This window comes from Scyliorhinus torazame, chromosome 28 (genome assembly GCF_047496885.1).
Source record: "Scyliorhinus torazame isolate Kashiwa2021f chromosome 28, sScyTor2.1, whole genome shotgun sequence".
Lineage (NCBI taxonomy): Eukaryota > Metazoa > Chordata > Chondrichthyes > Carcharhiniformes > Scyliorhinidae > Scyliorhinus > Scyliorhinus torazame.
Genome location: NC_092734.1, coordinates 3848642 through 3872054, shown reverse-complemented (window position 1 = coordinate 3872054; position 23413 = coordinate 3848642). Strand labels below are relative to the sequence as shown.

Here is a 23413-nt window from a genome sequence, read left to right as displayed (position 1 = left end):
CATTATACACCCTGTTCTGAAATTACTCAAATGCTACAGGCGAAACCGGTGGTGCACAAGTTCCAAAGCGTTATTCAGCATTACAGCAGCATAACCCACGACTGGATGAAGGTCATCAACGACAAGGTAAAGAAGCATTTTGCACCAGAACATTGAGTTGAGACGAACATGGGCCAGGATGCTCCGACTGCCCGCTGGGTCAGAGAATCCCCGGGGAGAGGCGCGAATCCCACCCCGCTGCCCTGACGCCGGCTGCCGTATTCTCCGGCAGCGTTTTTCAGCGGCGGCTGGATTTCTGCCACGCCGGTGGGGGCCGTTGACAGCCCCCCCCCCCCCCCCCCCCAGCGAAATTCGAGGCCCTGATGGGCCGGGCGCCCATCCATTTTTGGACAGTCCCGCCGGTGTGAATTACTCACTTCACGTACGGCGGGACCTGGCAGGTGAGTATGCGGGGGCGGTCCTCGAGGAGGCGCGGGGGGATCCGACCCCGGGGGGCCCCCATGGTGGCCTGGCTCACGATCGGGGCCCACTGATCTGCGGGCGTGCTTGTTCCGTGGGGGCACTTCTTTCCTCCGCTCCTGGCCCCTGTAAGGCTCCGCCATATTACCCGGGGGCCGGCGCGGAGAAGAGAACCCCCCGCGCATGCGCGAAAATACGCCGACCGGTCTGTGCAAGCGCGGAATCACGCCGGCCATTCCGCGCATGCGCGAACTCGTGCCGGCCCTTCAGCTCCAGCTGGAGCGTCACCAACCCTCCGGAGTCCACCTAGCCCCCATGCGGAGAATTACCCACTTTCGGGGGCTGTTGACGCCAGACTGGTTGGCACCGGTTTTCCCGCCAGTGTGGGGACCTAGTCCCCAGGAGGGAGAATCCCAGCCGGAGTTTCTCCTCTCGGCTCCGCAGCATCATTGTCCCGTTCTGCTCGTTACCCTCCAACCTCTCCACCATCCCCCTCTCCTGCTCAGACCCTCTCATACTCTCACCCTCCGTTCCCCTCATTCTCTCTCTCGCACCTACCCTCCTGTCCTCTCCGCTCCGTCACAACCCTTCCTGAAGGGCACTCCCAATCTGCCGAGCTCACGGCAATGATTCAGGTCAGGCCCAAGCCCCCACTTTGGGGGGAATCTCAGCGATCTCAGTCTCTGGACGCTTCAATCGCCCGGTTTAATCACACTTAAAAATGAGGCAACAAAATCTTTACTTCAAGAACTTTATAAATAATGCATGTAAGTAAAGACCTGCTCTGGGCAGTGACTGTAAATAAACCGTTTGACCTCAGTCCTCATAATCTTCGTACATTAGAACACAATAAAACAGTCTGACTGGACTGAGGCACAATAGGCAAACTGATTGCAGTAACAAAGCTTTTGTTCTAACTGGACTGAAAGATTCAGAATTAACTCACTCTCAACCAGACTACACTCAGAAACACAACAATTAACGCTAACTGTGTGAGGCAATAATCAGACGCAGACCATGAGAAACAGAACCAGGACCGGGCACTCAGTCCTTCGAGCCTGCTCTGCCGTTTAATCAGATCATGGCTGATCTCACACTCGCCAAGTCCACTTCCCTACTTTCACTCCGTAACTCTTAATTCCCTTCCTGATTTGAAATCTATCTATCTCTGCCTTGACAACGTTCAAAGACTCGGTCTCCACAGCTTCCTGGAGCAAAGAATTCCAAAGATTCACCACGCCTTGAGAGAAGAAATTCTTCCTCCAAAAATGAAAACAAAAAAGAAATACCTCCTCAAACGCCTCTTAAATAAGCGATCAGAGATCAGAGGTACAACAATCTTTAACATCACTGACAGAGGAAAAACACGCCAACATAAATCCGCATTTGATTCACGAATGTAATTCAAGGTGGTAAATCTGCCATTGTTACCAGGGGCGGGATTCTCCTCTACCCGCCGGTCGGCCCGTACCGGCACCGAGGAGCGGCGTGAACCACTCCGGCGTCGGCCCGTACCGGCACCGAGGAGCGGCGTGAACCAGTCCAGCGTCGGCCCGTACCGGCACCGAGGAGCGGCGTGAACCACTCCGGCGTCGGCCCGTACCGGCACCGAGGAGCGGCGTGAACCACTCCGGCGTCGGCCCGTACCGGCACCGAGGAGTGGCGTGAACCAGTCCGGCGTCGGCCCGTACCGGCACCGAGGAGTGGCGTGAACCAGTCCGGCGTCGGCCCGTACCGGCACCGAGGAGCGGCGTGAACCAGTCCGGCGTCGGCCCGTACCGGCACCGAGGAGTGGCGTGAACCAGTCCGGCGTCAGCCCGTACCGGTACCGAGGAGCGGCGTGAACCAGTCCGGCGTCGGCCCGTACCGGCACCGAGGAGCGGCGTGAACCACTCCGGCGTCGGCCCGTACCGGCACCGAGGAGTGGCGTGAACCACTCCGGCGTCGGCCCGTACCGGCACCGAGGAGTGACGTGAACCAGTCCGGCGTCAGCCTGTACCGGCACCGAGGAGTGGCCTGAACCAGTCCGGCGTCAGCCCGTACCGGCACCGAGGAGCGGCGTGAACCAGTCCGGCGTCAGCCCGTACCGGCACCGAGGAGCGGCCTGAACCAGTCCGGCGTCGGCCCGTACCGGCACCGAGGAGTGGCGTGAACCACTCCGGCGTCGGCCCGTACCGGCACCGCGGAGTGGCCTGAACCAGTCCGGCGTCAGCCCGTACCGGCACCGAGGAGCGGCCTGAACCAGTCCGGCGTCAGCCCGTACCGGCACCGAGGAGCGGCGTGAACCAGTCCGGCGTCGGCCCGTACCGGCACCGAGGAGCGGCCTGAACCACTCCGGCGTCGGCCCGTACCGGCACCGAGGAGTGGCGTGAACCAGTCCGGCGTCGGCCCGTACCAGCACCGAGGAGCGGCGTGAACCAGTCCGGCGTCAGCCCGTACCGGCACCGAGGAGTGGCGTGAACCAGTCCGGCGTCGGCCCGTACCGGCACCGAGGAGCGGCGTGAACCAGTCCGGTGTCGGCCCGTACCGGCACCGAGGAGCGGCGTGAACCAGTCCGGCGTCAGCCCGTACCGGCACCGAGGAGCGGCGTGAACCAGTCCGGCGTCAGCCCGTACCGGCACCGAGGAGTGGCGTGAACCAGTCCGGCGTCAGCCCGTACCGGCACCGAGGAGCGGCGTGAACCAGTCCGGCGTCGGCCCGTACCGGCACCGAGGAGCGGCGTGAACCAGTCCGGCGTCAGCCCGTACCGGCACCGAGGAGCGGCGTGAACCAGTCCGGCGTCAGCCCGTACCGGCACCGAGGAGCGGCCTGAACCACTCCGGCGTCAGCCCGTACCGGCACCGAGGAGCGGCGTGAACCAGTCCGGCGTCAGCCCGTACCGGCACCGAGGAGCGGCGTGAACCAGTCCGGCGTCAGCCCGTACCGGCACCGAGGAGTGGCGTGAACCAGTCCGGCGTCAGCCCGTACCGGCACCGAGGAGTGACGTGAACCAGTCCGGCGTCGGCCCGTACCGGCACCGAGGAGTGGCGTGAACCAGTCCGCCGGGCGGCCCGTACCGGCACCGAGGAGTGGCCTGAACCACTCCGGCGTCAGCCCGTACCGGCACCGAGGAGTGGCGTGAACCAGTCCGGCGTCAGCCCGTACCGGCACCGAGGAGTGGCGTGAACCACTCCGGCGTCGGCCCGTACCGGCACCGAGGAGTGGCCTGAACCACTCCGGCGTCGGCCCGTACCGGCACCGAGGAGTGGCGTGAACCAGTCCGGCGTCAGCCCGTACCGGCACCGAGGAGCGGCCTGAACCAGTCCGGCGTCGGCCCGTACCGGCACCGAGGAGTGGCGTGAACCAGCCCAGCGTCGGCCCGTACCGGCACCGAGGAGTGGCGTGAACCAGCCCAGCGTCGGCCCGTACCGGCACCGAGGAGTGGCGTGAACCAGTCCGCCGGTCGGCCCGTACCGGCACCGAGGAGCGGCGTGAACCACTCCGGCGTCGGCCCGTACCGGCACCGAGGAGCGGCGTGAACCAGTCCAGCGTCGGCCCGTACCGGCACCGAGGAGCGGCGTGAACCACTCCGGCGTCGGCCCGTACCGGCACCGAGGAGCGGCGTGAACCACTCCGGCGTCGGCCCGTACCGGCACCGAGGAGTGGCGTGAACCAGTCCGGCGTCGGCCCGTACCGGCACCGAGGAGTGGCGTGAACCAGTCCGGCGTCGGCCCGTACCGGCACCGAGGAGCGGCGTGAACCAGTCCGGCGTCGGCCCGTACCGGCACCGAGGAGTGGCGTGAACCAGTCCGGCGTCAGCCCGTACCGGTACCGAGGAGCGGCGTGAACCAGTCCGGCGTCGGCCCGTACCGGCACCGAGGAGCGGCGTGAACCACTCCGGCGTCGGCCCGTACCGGCACCGAGGAGTGGCGTGAACCACTCCGGCGTCGGCCCGTACCGGCACCGAGGAGTGACGTGAACCAGTCCGGCGTCAGCCTGTACCGGCACCGAGGAGTGGCCTGAACCAGTCCGGCGTCAGCCCGTACCGGCACCGAGGAGCGGCGTGAACCAGTCCGGCGTCAGCCCGTACCGGCACCGAGGAGCGGCCTGAACCAGTCCGGCGTCGGCCCGTACCGGCACCGAGGAGTGGCGTGAACCACTCCGGCGTCGGCCCGTACCGGCACCGAGGAGTGGCCTGAACCAGTCCGGCGTCAGCCCGTACCGGCACCGAGGAGCGGCCTGAACCAGTCCGGCGTCAGCCCGTACCGGCACCGAGGAGCGGCGTGAACCAGTCCGGCGTCGGCCCGTACCGGCACCGAGGAGCGGCCTGAACCACTCCGGCGTCGGCCCGTACCGGCACCGAGGAGTGGCGTGAACCAGTCCGGCGTCGGCCCGTACCAGCACCGAGGAGCGGCGTGAACCAGTCCGGCGTCAGCCCGTACCGGCACCGAGGAGTGGCGTGAACCAGTCCGGCGTCGGCCCGTACCGGCACCGAGGAGCGGCGTGAACCAGTCCGGTGTCGGCCCGTACCGGCACCGAGGAGCGGCGTGAACCAGTCCGGCGTCAGCCCGTACCGGCACCGAGGAGCGGCGTGAACCAGTCCGGCGTCAGCCCGTACCGGCACCGAGGAGTGGCGTGAACCAGTCCGGCGTCAGCCCGTACCGGCACCGAGGAGCGGCGTGAACCAGTCCGGCGTCGGCCCGTACCGGCACCGAGGAGCGGCGTGAACCAGTCCGGCGTCAGCCCGTACCGGCACCGAGGAGCGGCGTGAACCAGTCCGGCGTCAGCCCGTACCGGCACCGAGGAGCGGCCTGAACCACTCCGGCGTCAGCCCGTACCGGCACCGAGGAGCGGCGTGAACCAGTCCGGCGTCAGCCCGTACCGGCACCGAGGAGCGGCGTGAACCAGTCCGGCGTCAGCCCGTACCGGCACCGAGGAGTGGCGTGAACCAGTCCGGCGTCAGCCCGTACCGGCACCGAGGAGTGACGTGAACCAGTCCGGCGTCGGCCCGTACCGGCACCGAGGAGTGGCGTGAACCAGTCCGCCGGGCGGCCCGTACCGGCACCGAGGAGTGGCCTGAACCACTCCGGCGTCAGCCCGTACCGGCACCGAGGAGTGGCGTGAACCAGTCCGGCGTCAGCCCGTACCGGCACCGAGGAGCGGCCTGAACCAGTCCGGCGTCGGCCCGTACCGGCACCGAGGAGTGGCGTGAACCAGCCCAGCGTCGGCCCGTACCGGCACCGAGGAGTGGCGTGAACCAGCCCAGCGTCGGCCCGTACCGGCACCGAGGAGTGGCGTGAACCAGTCCGCCGGGCGGCCCGTACCGGCACCGAGGAGTGGCGTGAACCAGTCCGCCGGGCGGCCCGTACCGGCACCGAGGAGCGGCGTGAACCAGTCCGGCGTCAGCCCGTACCGGCACCGAGGAGTGGCGTGAACCAGTCCGGCGTCGGCCCGTACCGGCACCGAGGAGCGGCGTGAACCACTCCGGCGTCGGCCCGTACCGGCACCGAGGAGTGGCGTGAACCAGTCCGGCGTCAGCCCGTACCGGCACCGAGGAGTGGCCTGAACCACTCCGGCGTCGGCCCGTACCGGCACCGAGGAGCGGCGTGAACCACTCCGGCGTCGGCCCGTACCGGCACCGAGGAGTGACGTGAACCAGTCCGGCGTCAGCCCGTACCGGCACCGAGGAGTGGCGTGAACCAGCCCAGCGTCGGCCCGTACCGGCACCGAGGAGCGGCGTGAACCAGTCCGGCGTCGGCCCGTACCGGCACCGAGGAGTGGCGTGAACCAGCCCAGCGTCAGCCCGTACCGGCACCGAGGAGTGGCCTGAACCAGTCCGGCGTCGGCCCGTACCGGCACCGAGGAGCGGCGTGAACCAGTCCGGCGTCGGCCCGTACCGGCACCGAGGAGTGGCCTGAACCACTCCGGCGTCAGCCCGTACCGGCACCGAGGAGTGGCGTGAACCACGCCGGCGTCAGCCCGTACCGGCACCGAGGAGCGGCGTGAACCAGTCCGGCGTCGGCCCGTACCGGCACCGAGGAGCGGCGTGAACCAGTCCGGCGTCGGCCCGTACCGGCACCGAGGAGTGGCGTGAACCAGTCCGGCGTCAGCCCGTACCGGCACCGAGGAGTGGCCTGAACCAGTCCGGCGTCAGCCCGTACCGGCACCGAGGAGCGGCGTGAACCAGCCCGGCGTCGGCCCGTACCGGCACCGAGGAGTGGCGTGAACCAGTCCGGCGTCGGCCCGTACCGGCACCGAGGAGTGGCGTGAACCAGTCCGGCGTCAGCCCGTACCGGCACCGAGGAGTGACGTGAACCAGTCCGGCGTCGGCCCGTACCGGCACCGAGGAGTGGCCTGAACCAGTCCGGCGTCAGCCCGTACCGGCACCGAGGAGTGGCGTGAACCAGTCCGGCGTCGGCCCGTACCGGCACCGAGGAGTGGCCTGAACCAGTCCGGCGTCAGCCTGTACCGGCACCGAGGAGCGGCGTGAACCAGTCCGGCGTCGGCCCGTACCGGCACCGAGGAGCGGCGTGAACCAGCCCGGCGTCGGCCCGTACCGGCACCGAGGAGTGGCCTGAACCAGTCCGGCGTCGGCCCGTACCGGCACCGAGGAGCGGCGTGAACCAGTCCGGCGTCGGCCCGTACCGGCACTGAGGAGTGGCCTGAACCACTCCGGCGTCAGCCCGTACCGGCACCGAGGAGTGGCGTGAACCACTCCGGCGTCAGCCCGTACCGGCACCGAGGAGCGGCGTGAACCAGTCCGGCGTCGGCCCGTACCGGCACCGAGGAGCGGCGTGAACCAGTCCGGCGTCGGCCCGTACCGGCACCGAGGAGTGGCGTGAACCAGTCCGGCGTCAGCCCGTACCGGCACCGAGGAGTGGCCTGAACCAGTCCGGCGTCAGCCCGTACCGGCACCGAGGAGCGGCGTGAACCAGCCCAGCGTCGGCCCGTACCGGCACCGAGGAGTGGCGTGAACCAGTCCGGCGTCGGCCCGTACCGGCACCGAGGAGTGGCGTGAACCAGTCCGGCGTCGGCCCGTACCGGCACCGAGGAGTGGCCTGAACCAGTCCGGCGTCAGCCCGTACCGGCACCGAGGAGTGGCGTGAACCAGTCCGGCGTCGGCCCGTACCGGCACCGAGGAGTGGCCTGAACCAGTCCGGCGTCAGCCCGTACCGGCACCGAGGAGCGGCGTGAACCAGTCCGGCGTCGGCCCGTACCGGCACCGAGGAGTGGCGTGAACCAGTCCGGCGTCAGCCCGTACCGGCACCGAGGAGTGGCGTGAACCAGTCCGGCGTCGGCCCGTACCGGCACCGAGGAGTGGCCTGAACCAGTCCGGCGTCAGCCCGTACCGGCACCGAGGAGCGGCGTGAACCAGTCCGGCGTCGGCCCGTACCGGCACCGAGGAGTGGCGTGAACCAGTCCGGCGTCAGCCCGTACCGGCACCGAGGAGTGGCCTGAACCAGTCCGGCGTCAGCCCGTACCGGCACCGAGGAGCGGCGTGAACCAGCCCAGCGTCGGCCCGTACCGGCACCGAGGAGTGGCGTGAACCAGTCCGGCGTCGGCCCGTACCGGCACCGAGGAGTGGCGTGAACCAGTCCGGCGTCGGCCCGTACCGGCACCGAGGAGTGACGTGAACCAGTCCGGCGTCGGCCCGTACCGGCACCGAGGAGTGGCCTGAACCAGTCCGGCGTCAGCCCGTACCGGCACCGAGGAGTGGCGTGAACCAGTCCGGCGTCGGCCCGTACCGGCACCGAGGAGTGGCCTGAACCAGTCCGGCGTCAGCCCGTACCGGCACCGAGGAGCGGCGTGAACCAGTCCGGCGTCGGCCCGTACCGGCACCGAGGAGTGGCGTGAACCAGTCCGGCGTCAGCCCGTACCGGCACCGAGGAGTGGCGTGAACCAGTCCGGCGTCGGCCCGTACCGGCACCGAGGAGTGGCCTGAACCAGTCCGGCGTCAGCCCGTACCGGCACCGAGGAGCGGCGTGAACCAGTCCGGCGTCGGCCCGTACCGGCACCGAGGAGTGGCCTGAACCAGTCCGGGTCGGCCCGTACCGGCACCGAGGAGTGACGTGAACCAGTCCGGCGTCGGCCCGTACCGGCACCGAGGAGTGGCGTGAACCAGTCCGGCGTCGGCCCGTACCGGCCCCGAGGAGTGACGTGAACCAGCCCAGCGTCGGCCCGTACCGGCACCGAGGAGTGACGTGAACCAGTCCGGCGTCAGCCCGTACCGGCACCGAGTGACGTGAACCAGCCCAGCGTCGGCCCGTACCGGCACCGAGGAGTGACGTGAACCAGTCCGGCGTCGGCCCGTACCGGCACCGAGGAGTGACGTGAACCAGCCCAGCGTCGGCCCGTACCGGCACCGAGGAGTGGCCTGAACCAGTCCGGCGTCAGCCCGTACCGGCACCGAGGAGCGGCCTGAACCACTCCGGCGTCGGCCCGTACCGGCACCGAGGAGCGGCGTGAACCAGTCCGGCGTCGGCCCGTACCGGCACCGAGGAGCGGCGTGAACCAGTCCAGCGTCGGCCCGTACCGGCACCGAGGAGTGGCCTGAACCAGTCCGGCGTCAGCCCGTACCGGCACCGAGGAGCGGCGTGAACCAGTCCGGCGTCGGCCCGTACCGGCACCGAGGAGTGGCGTGAACCAGTCCGGCGTCAGCCCGTACCGGCACCGAGGAGTGGCGTGAACCAGTCCGGCGTCGGCCCGTACCGGCACCGAGGAGTGGCCTGAACCAGTCCGGCGTCAGCCCGTACCGGCACCGAGGAGCGGCGTGAACCAGTCCGGCGTCAGCCCGTACCGGTACCGAGGAGCGGCGTGAACCAGTCCGGCGTCAGCCCGTACCGGCACCGAGGAGCGGCGTGAACCAGTCCGGCGTCGGCCCGTACCGGCACCGAGGAGCGGCGTGAACCACTCCGGCGTCGGCCCGTACCGGCACCGAGGAGTGACGTGAACCAGTCCGGCGTCAGCCTGTACCGGCACCGAGGAGTGGCCTGAACCAGTCCGGCGTCAGCCCGTACCGGCACCGAGGAGCGGCGTGAACCAGTCCGGCGTCAGCCCGTACCGGCACCGAGGAGCGGCCTGAACCAGTCCGGCGTCGGCCCGTACCGGCACCGAGGAGTGGCGTGAACCACTCCGGCGTCGGCCCGTACCGGCACCGAGGAGCGGCGTGAACCACTCCGGCGTCGGCCCGTACCGGCACCGAGGAGTGACGTGAACCAGTCCGGCGTCAGCCTGTACCGGCACCGAGGAGTGGCCTGAACCAGTCCGGCGTCAGCCCGTACCGGCACCGAGGAGCGGCGTGAACCAGTCCGGCGTCAGCCCGTACCGGCACCGAGGAGCGGCCTGAACCAGTCCGGCGTCGGCCCGTACCGGCACCGAGGAGTGGCGTGAACCACTCCGGCGTCGGCCCGTACCGGCACCGAGGAGTGGCCTGAACCAGTCCGGCGTCAGCCCGTACCGGCACCGAGGAGCGGCCTGAACCAGTCCGGCGTCAGCCCGTACCGGCACCGAGGAGCGGCGTGAACCAGTCCGGCGTCGGCCCGTACCGGCACCGAGGAGCGGCCTGAACCACTCCGGCGTCGGCCCGTACCGGCACCGAGGAGTGGCGTGAACCAGTCCGGCGTCGGCCCGTACCAGCACCGAGGAGCGGCGTGAACCAGTCCGGCGTCAGCCCGTACCGGCACCGAGGAGTGGCGTGAACCAGTCCGGCGTCGGCCCGTACCGGCACCGAGGAGCGGCGTGAACCAGTCCGGTGTCGGCCCGTACCGGCACCGAGGAGCGGCGTGAACCAGTCCGGCGTCAGCCCGTACCGGCACCGAGGAGCGGCGTGAACCAGTCCGGCGTCAGCCCGTACCGGCACAGAGGAGTGGCGTGAACCAGTCCGGCGTCAGCCCGTACCGGCACCGAGGAGCGGCGTGAACCAGTCCGGCGTCGGCCCGTACCGGCACCGAGGAGCGGCGTGAACCAGTCCGGCGTCAGCCCGTACCGGCACCGAGGAGCGGCGTGAACCAGTCCGGCGTCAGCCCGTACCGGCACCGAGGAGCGGCCTGAACCACTCCGGCGTCAGCCCGTACCGGCACCGAGGAGCGGCGTGAACCAGTCCGGCGTCAGCCCGTACCGGCACCGAGGAGCGGCGTGAACCAGTCCGGCGTCAGCCCGTACCGGCACCGAGGAGTGGCGTGAACCAGTCCGGCGTCAGCCCGTACCGGCACCGAGGAGTGACGTGAACCAGTCCGGCGTCGGCCCGTACCGGCACCGAGGAGTGGCGTGAACCAGTCCGCCGGGCGGCCCGTACCGGCACCGAGGAGTGGCCTGAACCACTCCGGCGTCAGCCCGTACCGGCACCGAGGAGTGGCGTGAACCAGTCCGGCGTCAGCCCGTACCGGCACCGAGGAGCGGCCTGAACCAGTCCGGCGTCGGCCCGTACCGGCACCGAGGAGTGGCGTGAACCAGCCCAGCGTCGGCCCGTACCGGCACCGAGGAGTGGCGTGAACCAGCCCAGCGTCGGCCCGTACCGGCACCGAGGAGTGGCGTGAACCAGTCCGCCGGGCGGCCCGTACCGGCACCGAGGAGTGGCGTGAACCAGTCCGCCGGGCGGCCCGTACCGGCACCGAGGAGCGGCGTGAACCAGTCCGGCGTCAGCCCGTACCGGCACCGAGGAGTGGCGTGAACCAGTCCGGCGTCGGCCCGTACCGGCACCGAGGAGCGGCGTGAACCACTCCGGCGTCGGCCCGTACCGGCACCGAGGAGTGGCGTGAACCAGTCCGGCGTCAGCCCGTACCGGCACCGAGGAGTGGCCTGAACCACTCCGGCGTCGGCCCGTACCGGCACCGAGGAGCGGCGTGAACCACTCCGGCGTCGGCCCGTACCGGCACCGAGGAGTGACGTGAACCAGTCCGGCGTCAGCCCGTACCGGCACCGAGGAGTGGCGTGAACCAGCCCAGCGTCGGCCCGTACCGGCACCGAGGAGCGGCGTGAACCAGTCCGGCGTCGGCCCGTACCGGCACCGAGGAGTGGCCTGAACCAGTCCGGCGTCGGCCCGTACCGGCACCGAGGAGCGGCGTGAACCAGTCCGGCGTCGGCCCGTACCGGCACCGAGGAGTGGCCTGAACCACTCCGGCGTCAGCCCGTACCGGCACCGAGGAGTGGCGTGAACCACTCCGGCGTCAGCCCGTACCGGCACCGAGGAGCGGCGTGAACCAGTCCGGCGTCGGCCCGTACCGGCACCGAGGAGCGGCGTGAACCAGTCCGGCGTCGGCCCGTACCGGCACCGAGGAGTGGCGTGAACCAGTCCGGCGTCAGCCCGTACCGGCACCGAGGAGTGGCCTGAACCAGTCCGGCGTCAGCCCGTACCGGCACCGAGGAGCGGCGTGAACCAGCCCGGCGTCGGCCCGTACCGGCACCGAGGAGTGGCGTGAACCAGTCCGGCGTCGGCCCGTACCGGCACCGAGGAGTGGCGTGAACCAGTCCGGCGTCAGCCCGTACCGGCACCGAGGAGTGACGTGAACCAGTCCGGCGTCGGCCCGTACCGGCACCGAGGAGTGGCGTGAACCAGTCCGGCGTCGGCCCGTACCGGCACCGAGGAGTGACGTGAACCAGTCCGGCGTCAGCCCGTACCGGCACCGAGGAGTGGCCTGAACCAGTCCGGCGTCAGCCCGTACCGGCACCGAGGAGCGGCGTGAACCAGTCCGGCGTCGGCCCGTACCGGCACCGAGAGCGGCGTGAACCAGCCCGGCGTCGGCCCGTACCGGCACCGAGGAGTGGCCTGAACCAGTCCGGCGTCGGCCCGTACCGGCACCGAGGAGCGGCGTGAACCAGTCCGGCGTCGGCCCGTACCGGCACCGAGGAGTGGCCTGAACCACTCCGGCGTCAGCCCGTACCGGCACCGAGGAGTGGCGTGAACCACTCCGGCGTCAGCCCGTACCGGCACCGAGGAGCGGCGTGAACCAGTCCGGCGTCGGCCCGTACCGGCACCGAGGAGCGGCGTGAACCAGTCCGGCGTCGGCCCGTACCGGCACCGAGGAGTGGCGTGAACCAGTCCGGCGTCAGCCCGTACCGGCACCGAGGAGTGGCCTGAACCAGTCCGGCGTCAGCCCGTACCGGCACCGAGGAGCGGCGTGAACCAGCCCAGCGTCGGCCCGTACCGGCACCGAGGAGTGGCGTGAACCAGTCCGGCGTCGGCCCGTACCGGCACCGAGGAGTGGCGTGAACCAGTCCGGCGTCGGCCCGTACCGGCACCGAGGAGTGACGTGAACCAGTCCGGCGTCGGCCCGTACCGGCACCGAGGAGTGGCCTGAACCAGTCCGGCGTCAGCCCGTACCGGCACCGAGGAGTGGCGTGAACCAGTCCGGCGTCGGCCCGTACCGGCACCGAGGAGTGACGTGAACCAGTCCGGCGTCGGCCCGTACCGGCACCGAGGAGTGGCGTGAACCAGTCCGGCGTCGGCCCGTACCGGCACCGAGGAGTGACGTGAACCAGTCCGGCGTCGGCCCGTACCGGCACCGAGGAGTGGCCTGGACCAGTCCGGCGTCAGCCCGTACCGGCACCGAGGAGTGGCGTGAACCAGTCCGGCGTCGGCCCGTACCGGCACCGAGGAGTGGCCTGAACCAGTCCGGCGTCAGCCCGTACCGGCACCGAGGAGCGGCGTGAACCAGTCCGGCGTCGGCCCGTACCGGCACCGAGGAGTGGCGTGAACCAGTCCGGCGTCAGCCCGTACCGGCACCGAGGAGTGGCGTGAACCAGTCCGGCGTCGGCCCGTACCGGCACCGAGGAGTGGCCTGAACCAGTCCGGCGTCGGCCCGTACCGGCACCGAGGAGTGGCGTGAACCACTCCGGCGTCGGCCCGTACCGGCACCGAGGAGCGGCGTGAACCAGTCCGGCGTCGGCCCGTACCGGCCCCGAGGAGTGACGTGAACCAGCCCAGCGTCGGCCCGTACCGGCCCCGAGGAGTGACGTGAACCAGCCCAGCGTCGGCCCGTACCGGCACCGAGGAGTGACGTGAACCAGTCCGGCGTCGGCCCGTACCGGCACCGAGGAGTGGCGTGAACCAGTCCGGCGTCGGCCCGTACCGGCACCGAGGAGCGGCGTGAACCAGTCCGGCGTCAGCCCGTACCGGCACCGAGTGACGTGAACCAGCCCAGCGTCGGCCCGTACCGGCACCGAGGAGTGACGTGAACCAGTCCGGCGTCGGCCCGTACCGGCACCGAGGAGTGGCCTGAACCAGTCCGGCGTCAGCCCGTACCGGCACCGAGGAGCGGCCTGAACCACTCCGGCGTCGGCCCGTACCGGCACCGAGGAGCGGCGTGAACCAGTCCGGCGTCGGCCCGTACCGGCACCGAGGAGCGGCGTGAACCAGTCCAGCGTCGGCCCGTACCGGCACCGAGGAGTGACGTGAACCAGCCCGGCGTCGGCCCGTACCGGCACCGAGGAGTGACGTGAACCAGCCCAGCGTCGGCCCGTACCGGCACCGAGGAGCGGCGTGAACCAGTCCGGCGTCGGCCCGTACCGGCACCGAGGAGTGACGTGAACCAGCCCAGCGTCGGCCCGTACCGGCACCGAGGAGTGACGTGAACCAGTCCGGCGTCGGCCCGTACCGGCACCGAGGAGTGACGTGAACCAGTCCGGCGTCGGCCCGTACCGGCACCGAGGAGTGGCGTGAACCACTCCGGCGTCGGCCCGTACCGGCACCGAGGAGCGGCGTGAACCAGTCCGGCGTCGGCCCGTACCGGCACCGAGGAGCGGCCTGAACCAGTCCGGCGTCGGCCCGTACCGGCACCGAGGAGTGACGTGAACCAGCCCAGCGTCGGCCCGTACCGGCACCGAGGAGTGGCGTGAACCAGTCCGGCGTCGGCCCGTACCGGCACCGAGGAGTGGCCTGAACCAGTCCGGCGTCAGCCCGTACCGGCACCGAGGAGCGGCGTGAACCAGTCCGGCGTCAGCCCGTACCGGTACCGAGGAGCGGCGTGAACCAGTCCGGCGTCAGCCCGTACCGGCACCGAGGAGCGGCGTGAACCAGTCCGGCGTCGGCCCGTACCGGCACCGAGGAGTGGCCTGAACCAGTCCGGCGTCGGCCCGTACCGGCACCGAGGAGCGGCCTGAACCAGTCCGGCGTCGGCCCGTACCGGCACCGAGGAGCGGCCTGAACCAGTCCGGCGTCGGCCCGTACCGGCACCGAGGAGCGGCCTGAACCAGTCCGGCGTCGGCCCGTACCGGCACCGAGGAGTGGCGTGAACCAGTCCGGCGTCGGCCCGTACCGGCACCGAGGAGTGGCCTGAACCAGCCCAGCGTCGGCCCGTACCGGCACCGAGGAGTGGCCTGAACAAGCCCAGCGTCGGCCCGTACCGGCACCGAGGAGTGGCGTGAACCAGTCCGGCGTCGGCCCGTACCGGCACCGAGGAGTGGCGTGAACCAGCCCAGCGTCGGCCCGTACCGGCACCGAGGAGCGGCCTGAACCAGTCCGGCGTCGGCCCGTACCGGCACCGAGGAGTGACGTGAACCAGTCCGGCGTCGGCCCGTACCGGCACCGAGGAGTGGCCTGAACCAGTCCGGCGTCGGCCCGTACCGGCACCGAGGAGTGACGTGAACCAGCCCAGCGTCGGCCCGTACCGGCACCGAGGAGTGACGTGAACCAGTCCGGCGTCGGCCCGTACCGGCACCGAGGAGCGACGTGGACCAGTCCGGCGTCGGCCCGTACCGGCACCGAGGAGTGACGTGAACCAGTCCGGCGTCGGCCCGTACCGGCACCGAGGAGCGACGTGAACCAGCCCAGCGTCGGCCCGTACCGGCACCGAGCGGCGTGAACCAGTCCGGCGTCGGCCCGTACCGGCACCGAGGAGTGACGTGAACCAGTCCGGCGTCGGCCCGTACCGGCACCGAGTGGCGTGAACCAGTCCGGCGTCGGCCCGTACCGGCACCGAGGAGTGACGTGAACCAGCCCAGCGTCGGCCCGTACCGGCACCGAGGAGTGACGTGAACCAGTCCGGCGTCGGCCCGTACCGGCACCGAGTGGCGTGAACCAGTCCGGCGTCGGCCCGTACCGGCACCGAGTGGCGTGAACCAGTCCGGCGTCGGCCCGTACCGGCACCGAGTGGCGTGAACCAGTCCGGCGTCGGCCCGTACCGGCACCGAGGAGTGACGTGAACCAGCCCAGCGTCGGCCCGTACCGGCACCGAGGAGTGACGTGAACCAGTCCGGCGTCGGCCCGTACTGGCACCGAGCGGCGTGAACCAGTCCGGCGTCAGCCCGTACCGGCACCGAGGAGCGGCGTGAACCAGTCCGGCGTCAGCCCGTACCGGCACCGAGGAGCGGCCTGAACCAGTCCGGCGTCGGCCCGTACCGGCACCGAGGAGCGGCCTGAACCACTCCGGCGTCGGCCCGTACCGGCACCGAGGAGCGGCCTGAACCACTCCGGCGTCGGCCCGTACCGGCACCGAGGAGTGACGTGAACCAGCCCAGCGTCGGCCCGTACCGGCACCGAGGAGTGACGTGAACCAGCCCAGCGTCGGCCCGTACCGGCACCGAGTGGCGTGAACCAGTCCGGCGTCGGCCCGTACCGGCACCGAGGAGTGACGTGAACCAGCCCAGCGTCGGCCCGTACCGGCACCGAGGAGTGACGTGAACCAGTCCGGCGTCGGCCCGTACCGGCACCGAGGAGCGGCCTGAACCAGTCCGGCGTCGGCCCGTACCGGCACCGAGGAGTGACGTGAACCAGTCCGGCGTCGGCCCGTACCGGCACCGAGGAGCGGCCTGAACCAGTCCGGCGTCGGCCCGTACCGGCACCGAGGAGTGACGTGAACCAGCCCAGCGTCGGCCCGTACCGGCACCGAGGAGTGACGTGAACCATCCCAGCGTCGGCCCGTACCGGCACCGAGGAGCGGCCTGAACCAGTCCGGCGTCGGCCCGTACCGGCACCGAGGAGTGACGTGAACCAGCCCAGCGTCGGCCCGTACCGGCACCGAGGAGTGGCGTGAACCAGTCCGGCGTCGGCCCGTACCGGCACCGAGTGGCGTGAACCAGTCCGGCGTCGGCCCGTACCGGCACCGAGGAGCGGCCTGAACCACTCCGGCGTCGGCCCGTACCGGCACCGAGGAGTGACGTGAACCAGCCCAGCGTCGGCCCGTACCGGCACCGAGGAGCGGCCTGAACCAGTCCGGCGTCGGCCCGTACCGGCACCGAGGAGTGACGTGAACCAGCCCAGCGTCGGCCCGTACCGGCACCGAGGAGTGGCGTGAACCAGTCCGGCGTCGGCCCGTACCGGCACCGAGTGGCGTGAACCAGTCCGGCGTCGGCCCGTACCGGCACCGAGGAGCGGCCTGAACCACTCCGGCGTCGGCCCGTACCGGCACCGAGGAGCAGCCTGAACCAGTCCGGCGTCAGCCCGTACCGGCACCGAGGAGCGGCGTGAACCACTCCGGCGTCGGCCCGTACCGGCACCGAGTGGCGTGAACCAGTCCGGCGTCGGCCCGTACCGGCACCGAGTGGCGTGAACCAGTCCGGCGTCGGCCCGTACCGGCACCGAGGAGCGGCCTGAACCACTCCGGCGTCGGCCCGTACCGGCACCGAGGAGCGGCGTGAACCACTCCGGCGTCGGCCCGTACCGGCACCGAGTGGCGTGAACCAGTCCGGCGTCGGCCCGTACCGGCACCGAGGAGCGGCCTGAACCAGTCCGGCGTCAGCCCGTACCGGCACCGAGGAGCGGCCTGAACCAGTCCGGCGTCGGCCCGTACCGGCACCGAGGAGCGGCCTGAACCAGTCCGGCGTCGGCCCGTACTGGTGCGGAATCCTGCACACCTTCAGGGGCTAGGCCGGCGCCAGCGGGGTAGGCGCCACGCCAGCCGGCGCCAAAGGGTCTCCGCAGGCCGGCGCGAGTTGGTGCGTGCGCGGGAGCACCAGTATGTGCTGGCATCATCCCAACGCATGCGCAGGAGGGTTTCTTCTCGGCCATGGCGGAGGTTGACAGCAGCCGGCGCGGAGGGAAAGAGTGCCCCCACGGCACAGGCCCGTCCACGGATCGGTGGGCCCCGATCGCGGGCCAGGCCACCGTGGGGGCCCCGCCCGGGGCCAGATCCCCCTGGGCCCCCCCCCTCCCCCCCGAGGACTCTGCAGGCCACCCGCAGAGCCAGGTCCCGCCGGTATGAACCTGGTTTGATTTACGTCGGTGGGACCGGCTGAAAACGGGTGGCCGCTCTGCTCATCGCAGGGCGGAGAATCGCCGGGGGGGAAAGGGGGGGCACTGCCAACGGCCCCCGACCGGCGGGATGCAATTCCCGCCCCCGCCGAAAAACCTGCGCCGGAGAATTCGGCAACCGCCGTCAGGGGCAGGATTCACGCCGCCCCCCCCCCCCCGGCGATTCTCCGACCCGGCGGGAAGTCAGAGAATCCCGCCCCTCGTCTGACCTACATGTGACTCCGGACCCACAGCAATGTGGTTGACCCTGAGATGGCCCAGAAAATCACTCCGTTGCATCAAAACAGCTACAAATAATGACATTAAAGTAAAGTAAAGTCGCTTATTGTCACAAGTAGGCTTCAAATGAAATTACTGTGAAAAGCCCCTAGTCGCCACATTCCGGCACCTGTTCGGGGAGGCTGGTACGGGAATCGAACCGTGCTGCTGGCCTGCCTTGGTCTGCTTTCAAAGCCAGCGATTTAGCCCGGTGTGTGGCCCGAAGCTCTGGTTTGGGGCATGAGGCGCACACAGCCCAATCACTGCCTCATATGATGGGAGAGACAGAAGCCCTCTGACCATTTCAAAGGTTCATGAATATATACTTGAAGTGGCCTTTAATCTACAGACCAAGCATTAAACAGTGGAATTAGGCTGATGTCTCTTCACCGGCCAACAGGAACATGGATCAACTGCTCCTCTTCCCTGCTGTAGATTTCTATGATTCCATGAGTTGATCTTACAAAGCCCACCACATTAACTTCATATCGGCTTGTGGCAAAATTGGGAGAATTGTCCTACAGACCAGAAACAATCTGACATCATCACAACCACCTTTCAGTCCACGTCCCAGACGCCTCCATCACCATCTCGGACTACTGTCCAGCACCAGCGGCGAGACAGCCCAAGAGAGGTGGCGGCTGGCACAGTGGCATACAGACAATTGGGCGTCACCCTAGGACCCCATGAGGTCTCACAGCTTCAGGTTAAACATGGGCAAGGAAACCTCCTGCTGATCACCAGGTACCGGCCACCGTCAGCGGGTGAATCAGTTACTCCTTCATGCTGAACACCACTTGGAGGAAGCACTGAGGGTGGCAAGGGCACAGAATGTAGTCTGGGTGGATGACTTTAAAGTCCAGAACCAGGGTTTGCTGTGTAACACCATTACTGACCAAACTGACCACGATTTGAATTAGATAATGCTAGACTGGGCCTACAACAGATGGTAAGAGACCCAACAAGAGGGAAACTGCTCCTTGATTCGGCCTCACTAATCCAGCTGCCTCAGGTGAATCTGTCCATTACAATATTGGTAGGAGTGACCATCACACAGCCCTTGTAGGGACACAGTCCGGCCTTCACACTGAAGGGATCCTCCACCATGTGTGACACCACCACTGCTAATTGTGATAGATTCAGAACAGACCCAGCAGCTCAAAACTAGATGTTGATGAGGCACGGTGAGCGATAACAGCAGCAGGATTGTGAACCAGCACAATCTGTAACCTTATCTCCTGCTTCTGCATGCCTCACTCTACCATCACCACCAAGCTGGGGAGCAAACATGGTTCGATAAAGAGTGTCGGAGGGCACACCAGGACCAGCACCAAACATTCGGAAAAACGGGCTGTCAGCCTGGTGAAGATACAAAACAGGATTGCAGGCGTCCCAACCAACATAAAGGAGCACGTGATAGACAGAGTTAAGCAATCTCACAATGGATCAAATCAAAGTTGTGCAATAACTGTGGTAAATTATTTCTGCTCATCCTTCCCTGCCAGCAGTCTTTGTCATGGTCAACCTCACCGTCCTCCTCCACCACCTGTTTCCATTATTACCTATCCAATCATAGTCACAGAATCAAAGGGCACAACTTCACTTCCCTGCACCATTACCTCTGGAGTTCCCCAAGGATCCAGCCTTGAATCCCACTATTCTCAGCTAAATGCTTTCCCCAGTGACATCATCCAAAAACGCCGGGTTCCACAAGGACACTGATAACACCCAGCGTTTATCATTTTCATGTAATTAAAGACATTTTTTAAAAATAGCACATTCTGTGGCAAATATGTTGCTGAAGATTGAGACACTCAAGGTGTTGGCACTTTAAAAACTACCGCCAACCGAGCAAAGGCCTGGCCTTTGGGCCTCATCCGACTGGTCAGCTGCCTGTTTGCTTATTTTTAGAAAGCTATGAATTTCGCACTTGACAATTTCTGGAATCATAAAGACAGTGGAACTTTTATGGAACATTTAAAATATAACCTGAGACAATGCTGCGTGTTTGGGTACCGACACACATTTGACCTTTTCAGCTCTCCTCCCGCCTCTCCCCGCTGATCCACCTTTGAGATGTGCTGATCACTGACCTCGTTGATGAATGTCTGAGCTCCCCGCGGGCTCAGCAGCAGGATGGCCCGACGCAGGGTGTCCCGGTACCGGTTCAGCTCCTCCGTCTTCATGGTGGTGAAGAGACTGGCGAAGATCCGACTGATGTTCTGGTCGATCCTCTGCAGAGACACATCTAACCCCTGGCGAGAGGCTTGATCGAGAAATCCCTGCAATCCTCGAATATCTGAGAAGACAATCACAGGAAGATTTGTTGAAGTTACATTAATAAACATTTTTGTTGAGTGTTTCATGAAGAGAAATCAAAGCGCCAATCTGGGCCAACACACAGCCTCTGGTATCTTAGGCCCAAATTCCCCATTGTCCCAGCCAGCGGGTTCAATGGAGGGCGGATGAGGGGGTGGGTGGTGGGGGGGGGAGGGGGGGGGGGGGGAGGTGTTTGCTGGCGTGAATTTCCCACGGGATCTTCTGCTGGTGCTTGCCAAGGTGGATCAGGAAACCCACTGGTGGTTGGCATGAAACTGATTTGCATCCCACTGACGGGACGCAGGTGAAGGCCCTGCCAGGTGGTTACTCCCATGCCCAATTTTCCGTGACGCTAGCAAGAAATCATACCGGTCTAAAACTCGCCTGGAATCATGTGGCAGGCAGACGTCAGTGCCTGTCTGCAGAATGCCTGGAGTTGCCTCCAGGGTTTGGGATTGAGGCCATGAGTGGCCCTGGATCCTGAAACCCCACAGCAGTGGGAGGGGGAAGCACCTATCAGGTGGATATTCCAGCTTTAGGGTCATCGAGGTGGTGAATCTTCCAGCCTCAGAGTGTTCCTGGAGATCCATCTTCTTTCTTCACAGGTGGGTCAGTGATATTGGGCACCGTTTACATGTGACACACAGAGATGATAGCGGGACACACACAACCAGGTGTGCCCCGTCACAGAATATGGCACTAATACCCCCGGATGTAAAGCTAATGAGGTCTGAGCTGGAACATATGGCCTGGTTTCCAGTCAGCCTCCAAAGAGGGAAACGCTCCCCCATCCTCACCATAGGATTCAGTCCCAGGTGGGAGATTCCACCCTTCATGTGTGATCCAGATCATGGTCCTTAACTTGGAAGCTGCTGAATCAGCCTTATTCGGCCTTACCCGCCTTTCCATTTACCCCAACTTCCACACAACCAGCAGATAGCAATGCTTCCTGTTTCGGCCTGTTTTACAGACACATCTCCTGAACAGACAGCTCGGAACACCACCCACTCCATGGTGTTTGCTAATTCTCCTCCTGAATGGCGACTTGATTTGACTGACTGGAGAGTTGAGTTCTCTCGCTCACTGGAAATAGAGCAGCAGCGTGGGTAACCAGTGAGACAGAGAGAGAGACGGAAGGAAGCTGGAGTACTGTGTGCAGTTCTGGTCGCCACATTACAGGAAGGATGTGATTGCGCTGGAGGAGGTGCAGAGGAGATTCACCAGAATGTTGCTGGGATGGAACATTTCAGTTATGAAGAGAGGTTGGATCGGCTTGGGTTGTTTTCGCTGGAGCAGAGAGGACTGAGGGGGGACCTGATCGAGATGGACAAGATTCTGAGGGGCAGGGACAGGGTGGAGAGGGAGCAGCTGTTCCCCTTAGTTGAAGGGTCGGTTATGAGGGGGACACAAATTCAAGGTGAGGGGTGGGAGGTTCAGGGAAGATTTGAGGAAAAACGTTTTTGCACAGAGGGTGGTGACGGGTCTGGAATGCGCTGTCTGGGGGGGGGGGGGGGGAAGAGGCGGGTCTGGAACACACTGCCTGGGAGGGTGGGAGAGGCGGGTCTGGAATGCGCTGTCTGGGAGGGGGGGGGGGGAGAGGCGGGTCTGGAACACACTGCCTGGGAGGGGGGGAGAGGCGGGTCTGGAACACGCCTGGGGGGGGGGGAGAGGTGGGTCTGGAACACGCTGTCTGGGAGGGGGGGGGGGGAGAGGCGGGTCTGGAACACACTGCCTGGGAGGGGGGGAGAGGCGGGTCTGGAACACACTGTCTGGGAGGGGGGGGGAGAGGCGGGTCTGGAACACACTGCCTGGGAGGGGGGGAGAGGCGGATCTGGAACACACTGCCTGGGAGGGGGGGGGGGGGAGAGGCGGGTCTGGAACACACTGCCTGGGAGGGGGGGAGAGGCGGATCTGGAACACACTGCCTGGGAGGGGGGGGGGGAGAGGAGGGTCTGGAACACACTGCCTGGGAGGGGGGGGGGAGGCGGGTCTGGAACACACTGTCTGGGAGGGGGGGGGAGAGGCGGGTCTGGAACGCGCTGCCTAGGACGGGGGGGAGAGGCGGGTCTGGAACACACTGCCTGGGAGGGGGGAGAGGCGGGTCTGGAACACACTGCCTGGGAGGGGGGGGGGGGGGGGGAGGCGGATCTGGAATACACTGCCTGGGAGGGGGGGAGAGGCGGGTCTGGAACACACTGCCTGGGAGGGGGGGAGAGGCGGGTCTGGAACACACTGTCTGGGAGGGGGGGGGGGAGAGGCCGGTCTGGAACACACTGTCTGGGAGGGCGGGGGGGGGGGGGGGTGGGTTGCCTCACATCCTTTAAAAAGTACCTGGATGAGCACCTGGCTCGTCACAACATTCCAGACTCTGGCCAAGTGCTGGCCAATGGGATTCGGTGGGTAGGTCAGGTGCCTTTCATGCGTCAGTGCAGACTGGATGGGCCGAAGGGCCTCTTCTGTAGTATTCTGTGATTCTGTGAAAGGTGTGGGGAGAGAAGATTCAAGCAGCTCGAGGTAAAGATACGCAGAGAGAGAGACAGGTGGAAAGAGATGGAGAGAGGTGCAGAAGCTAAAACACGAGGCAGCAGTCTCCAGGTAGACGGATATACAGAGTTCAACATCAATCCCTTCATGGAATCCAGTTGAAATATTAACCATTTTGCAGTTGTTTGAAGAGGTTTGAGCTCAGGTTGGTTATTAAGACATTGATCAGCTGTTGGAAACGTTCACACCCAGATATCCCAATATTCCCTCATGGTCATTGTACTTTTCAATTTACATCTTTCGTGCCGCTTCCTGCTGATTGCAAAGTATCATCTCAGTCAACTGTACTAATCCAGGCATGGCTAAGATAGATTCATCTGAGGAAGGAGCTGCGCTCTGAAAGCTAGTGATTCAAAACAAACCTGTTGGACTTTAACCTGGTGTAAGACTTTGTACTGTGCCTACCCCAGTCCAACGCCGGCATCTCCACATCACAGCCAGTCATGAGGCTCTATTAAAAGGGGCCAGCACGTTTCAAAGAGAGTTGGCTACAAGATCGTTCATCTCCTGTCCCCTTGAGGGATGAAGGATCACTATTAGACTCAACCTCTCCCATCACTGCACTCTTGGTTCCTGTAGCCTCCAAGTAGCGAATGCCAATAACATTTATTACCAATGGATGAAGGACAGTTGAGCTACCTGCAGATCGGACTCCCTCTTTAATTGATA

At 66.3% G+C, this 23413-nt stretch overlaps 1 protein-coding gene across 1 annotated transcript in view; it reads right to left on the bottom strand.

Moving 5' to 3' along the window:
* LOC140403431 (glutamate receptor ionotropic, delta-1-like) overlaps nt 1-23413 on the bottom strand; it is a 1359932-nt gene that overhangs the window by 717602 nt on the left and 618917 nt on the right. Inside the window, 1 exon segment of the mRNA XM_072491342.1 lies at nt 19975-20180. Within this exon segment, the coding sequence (XP_072347443.1) occupies nt 19975-20180 (206 nt within the window).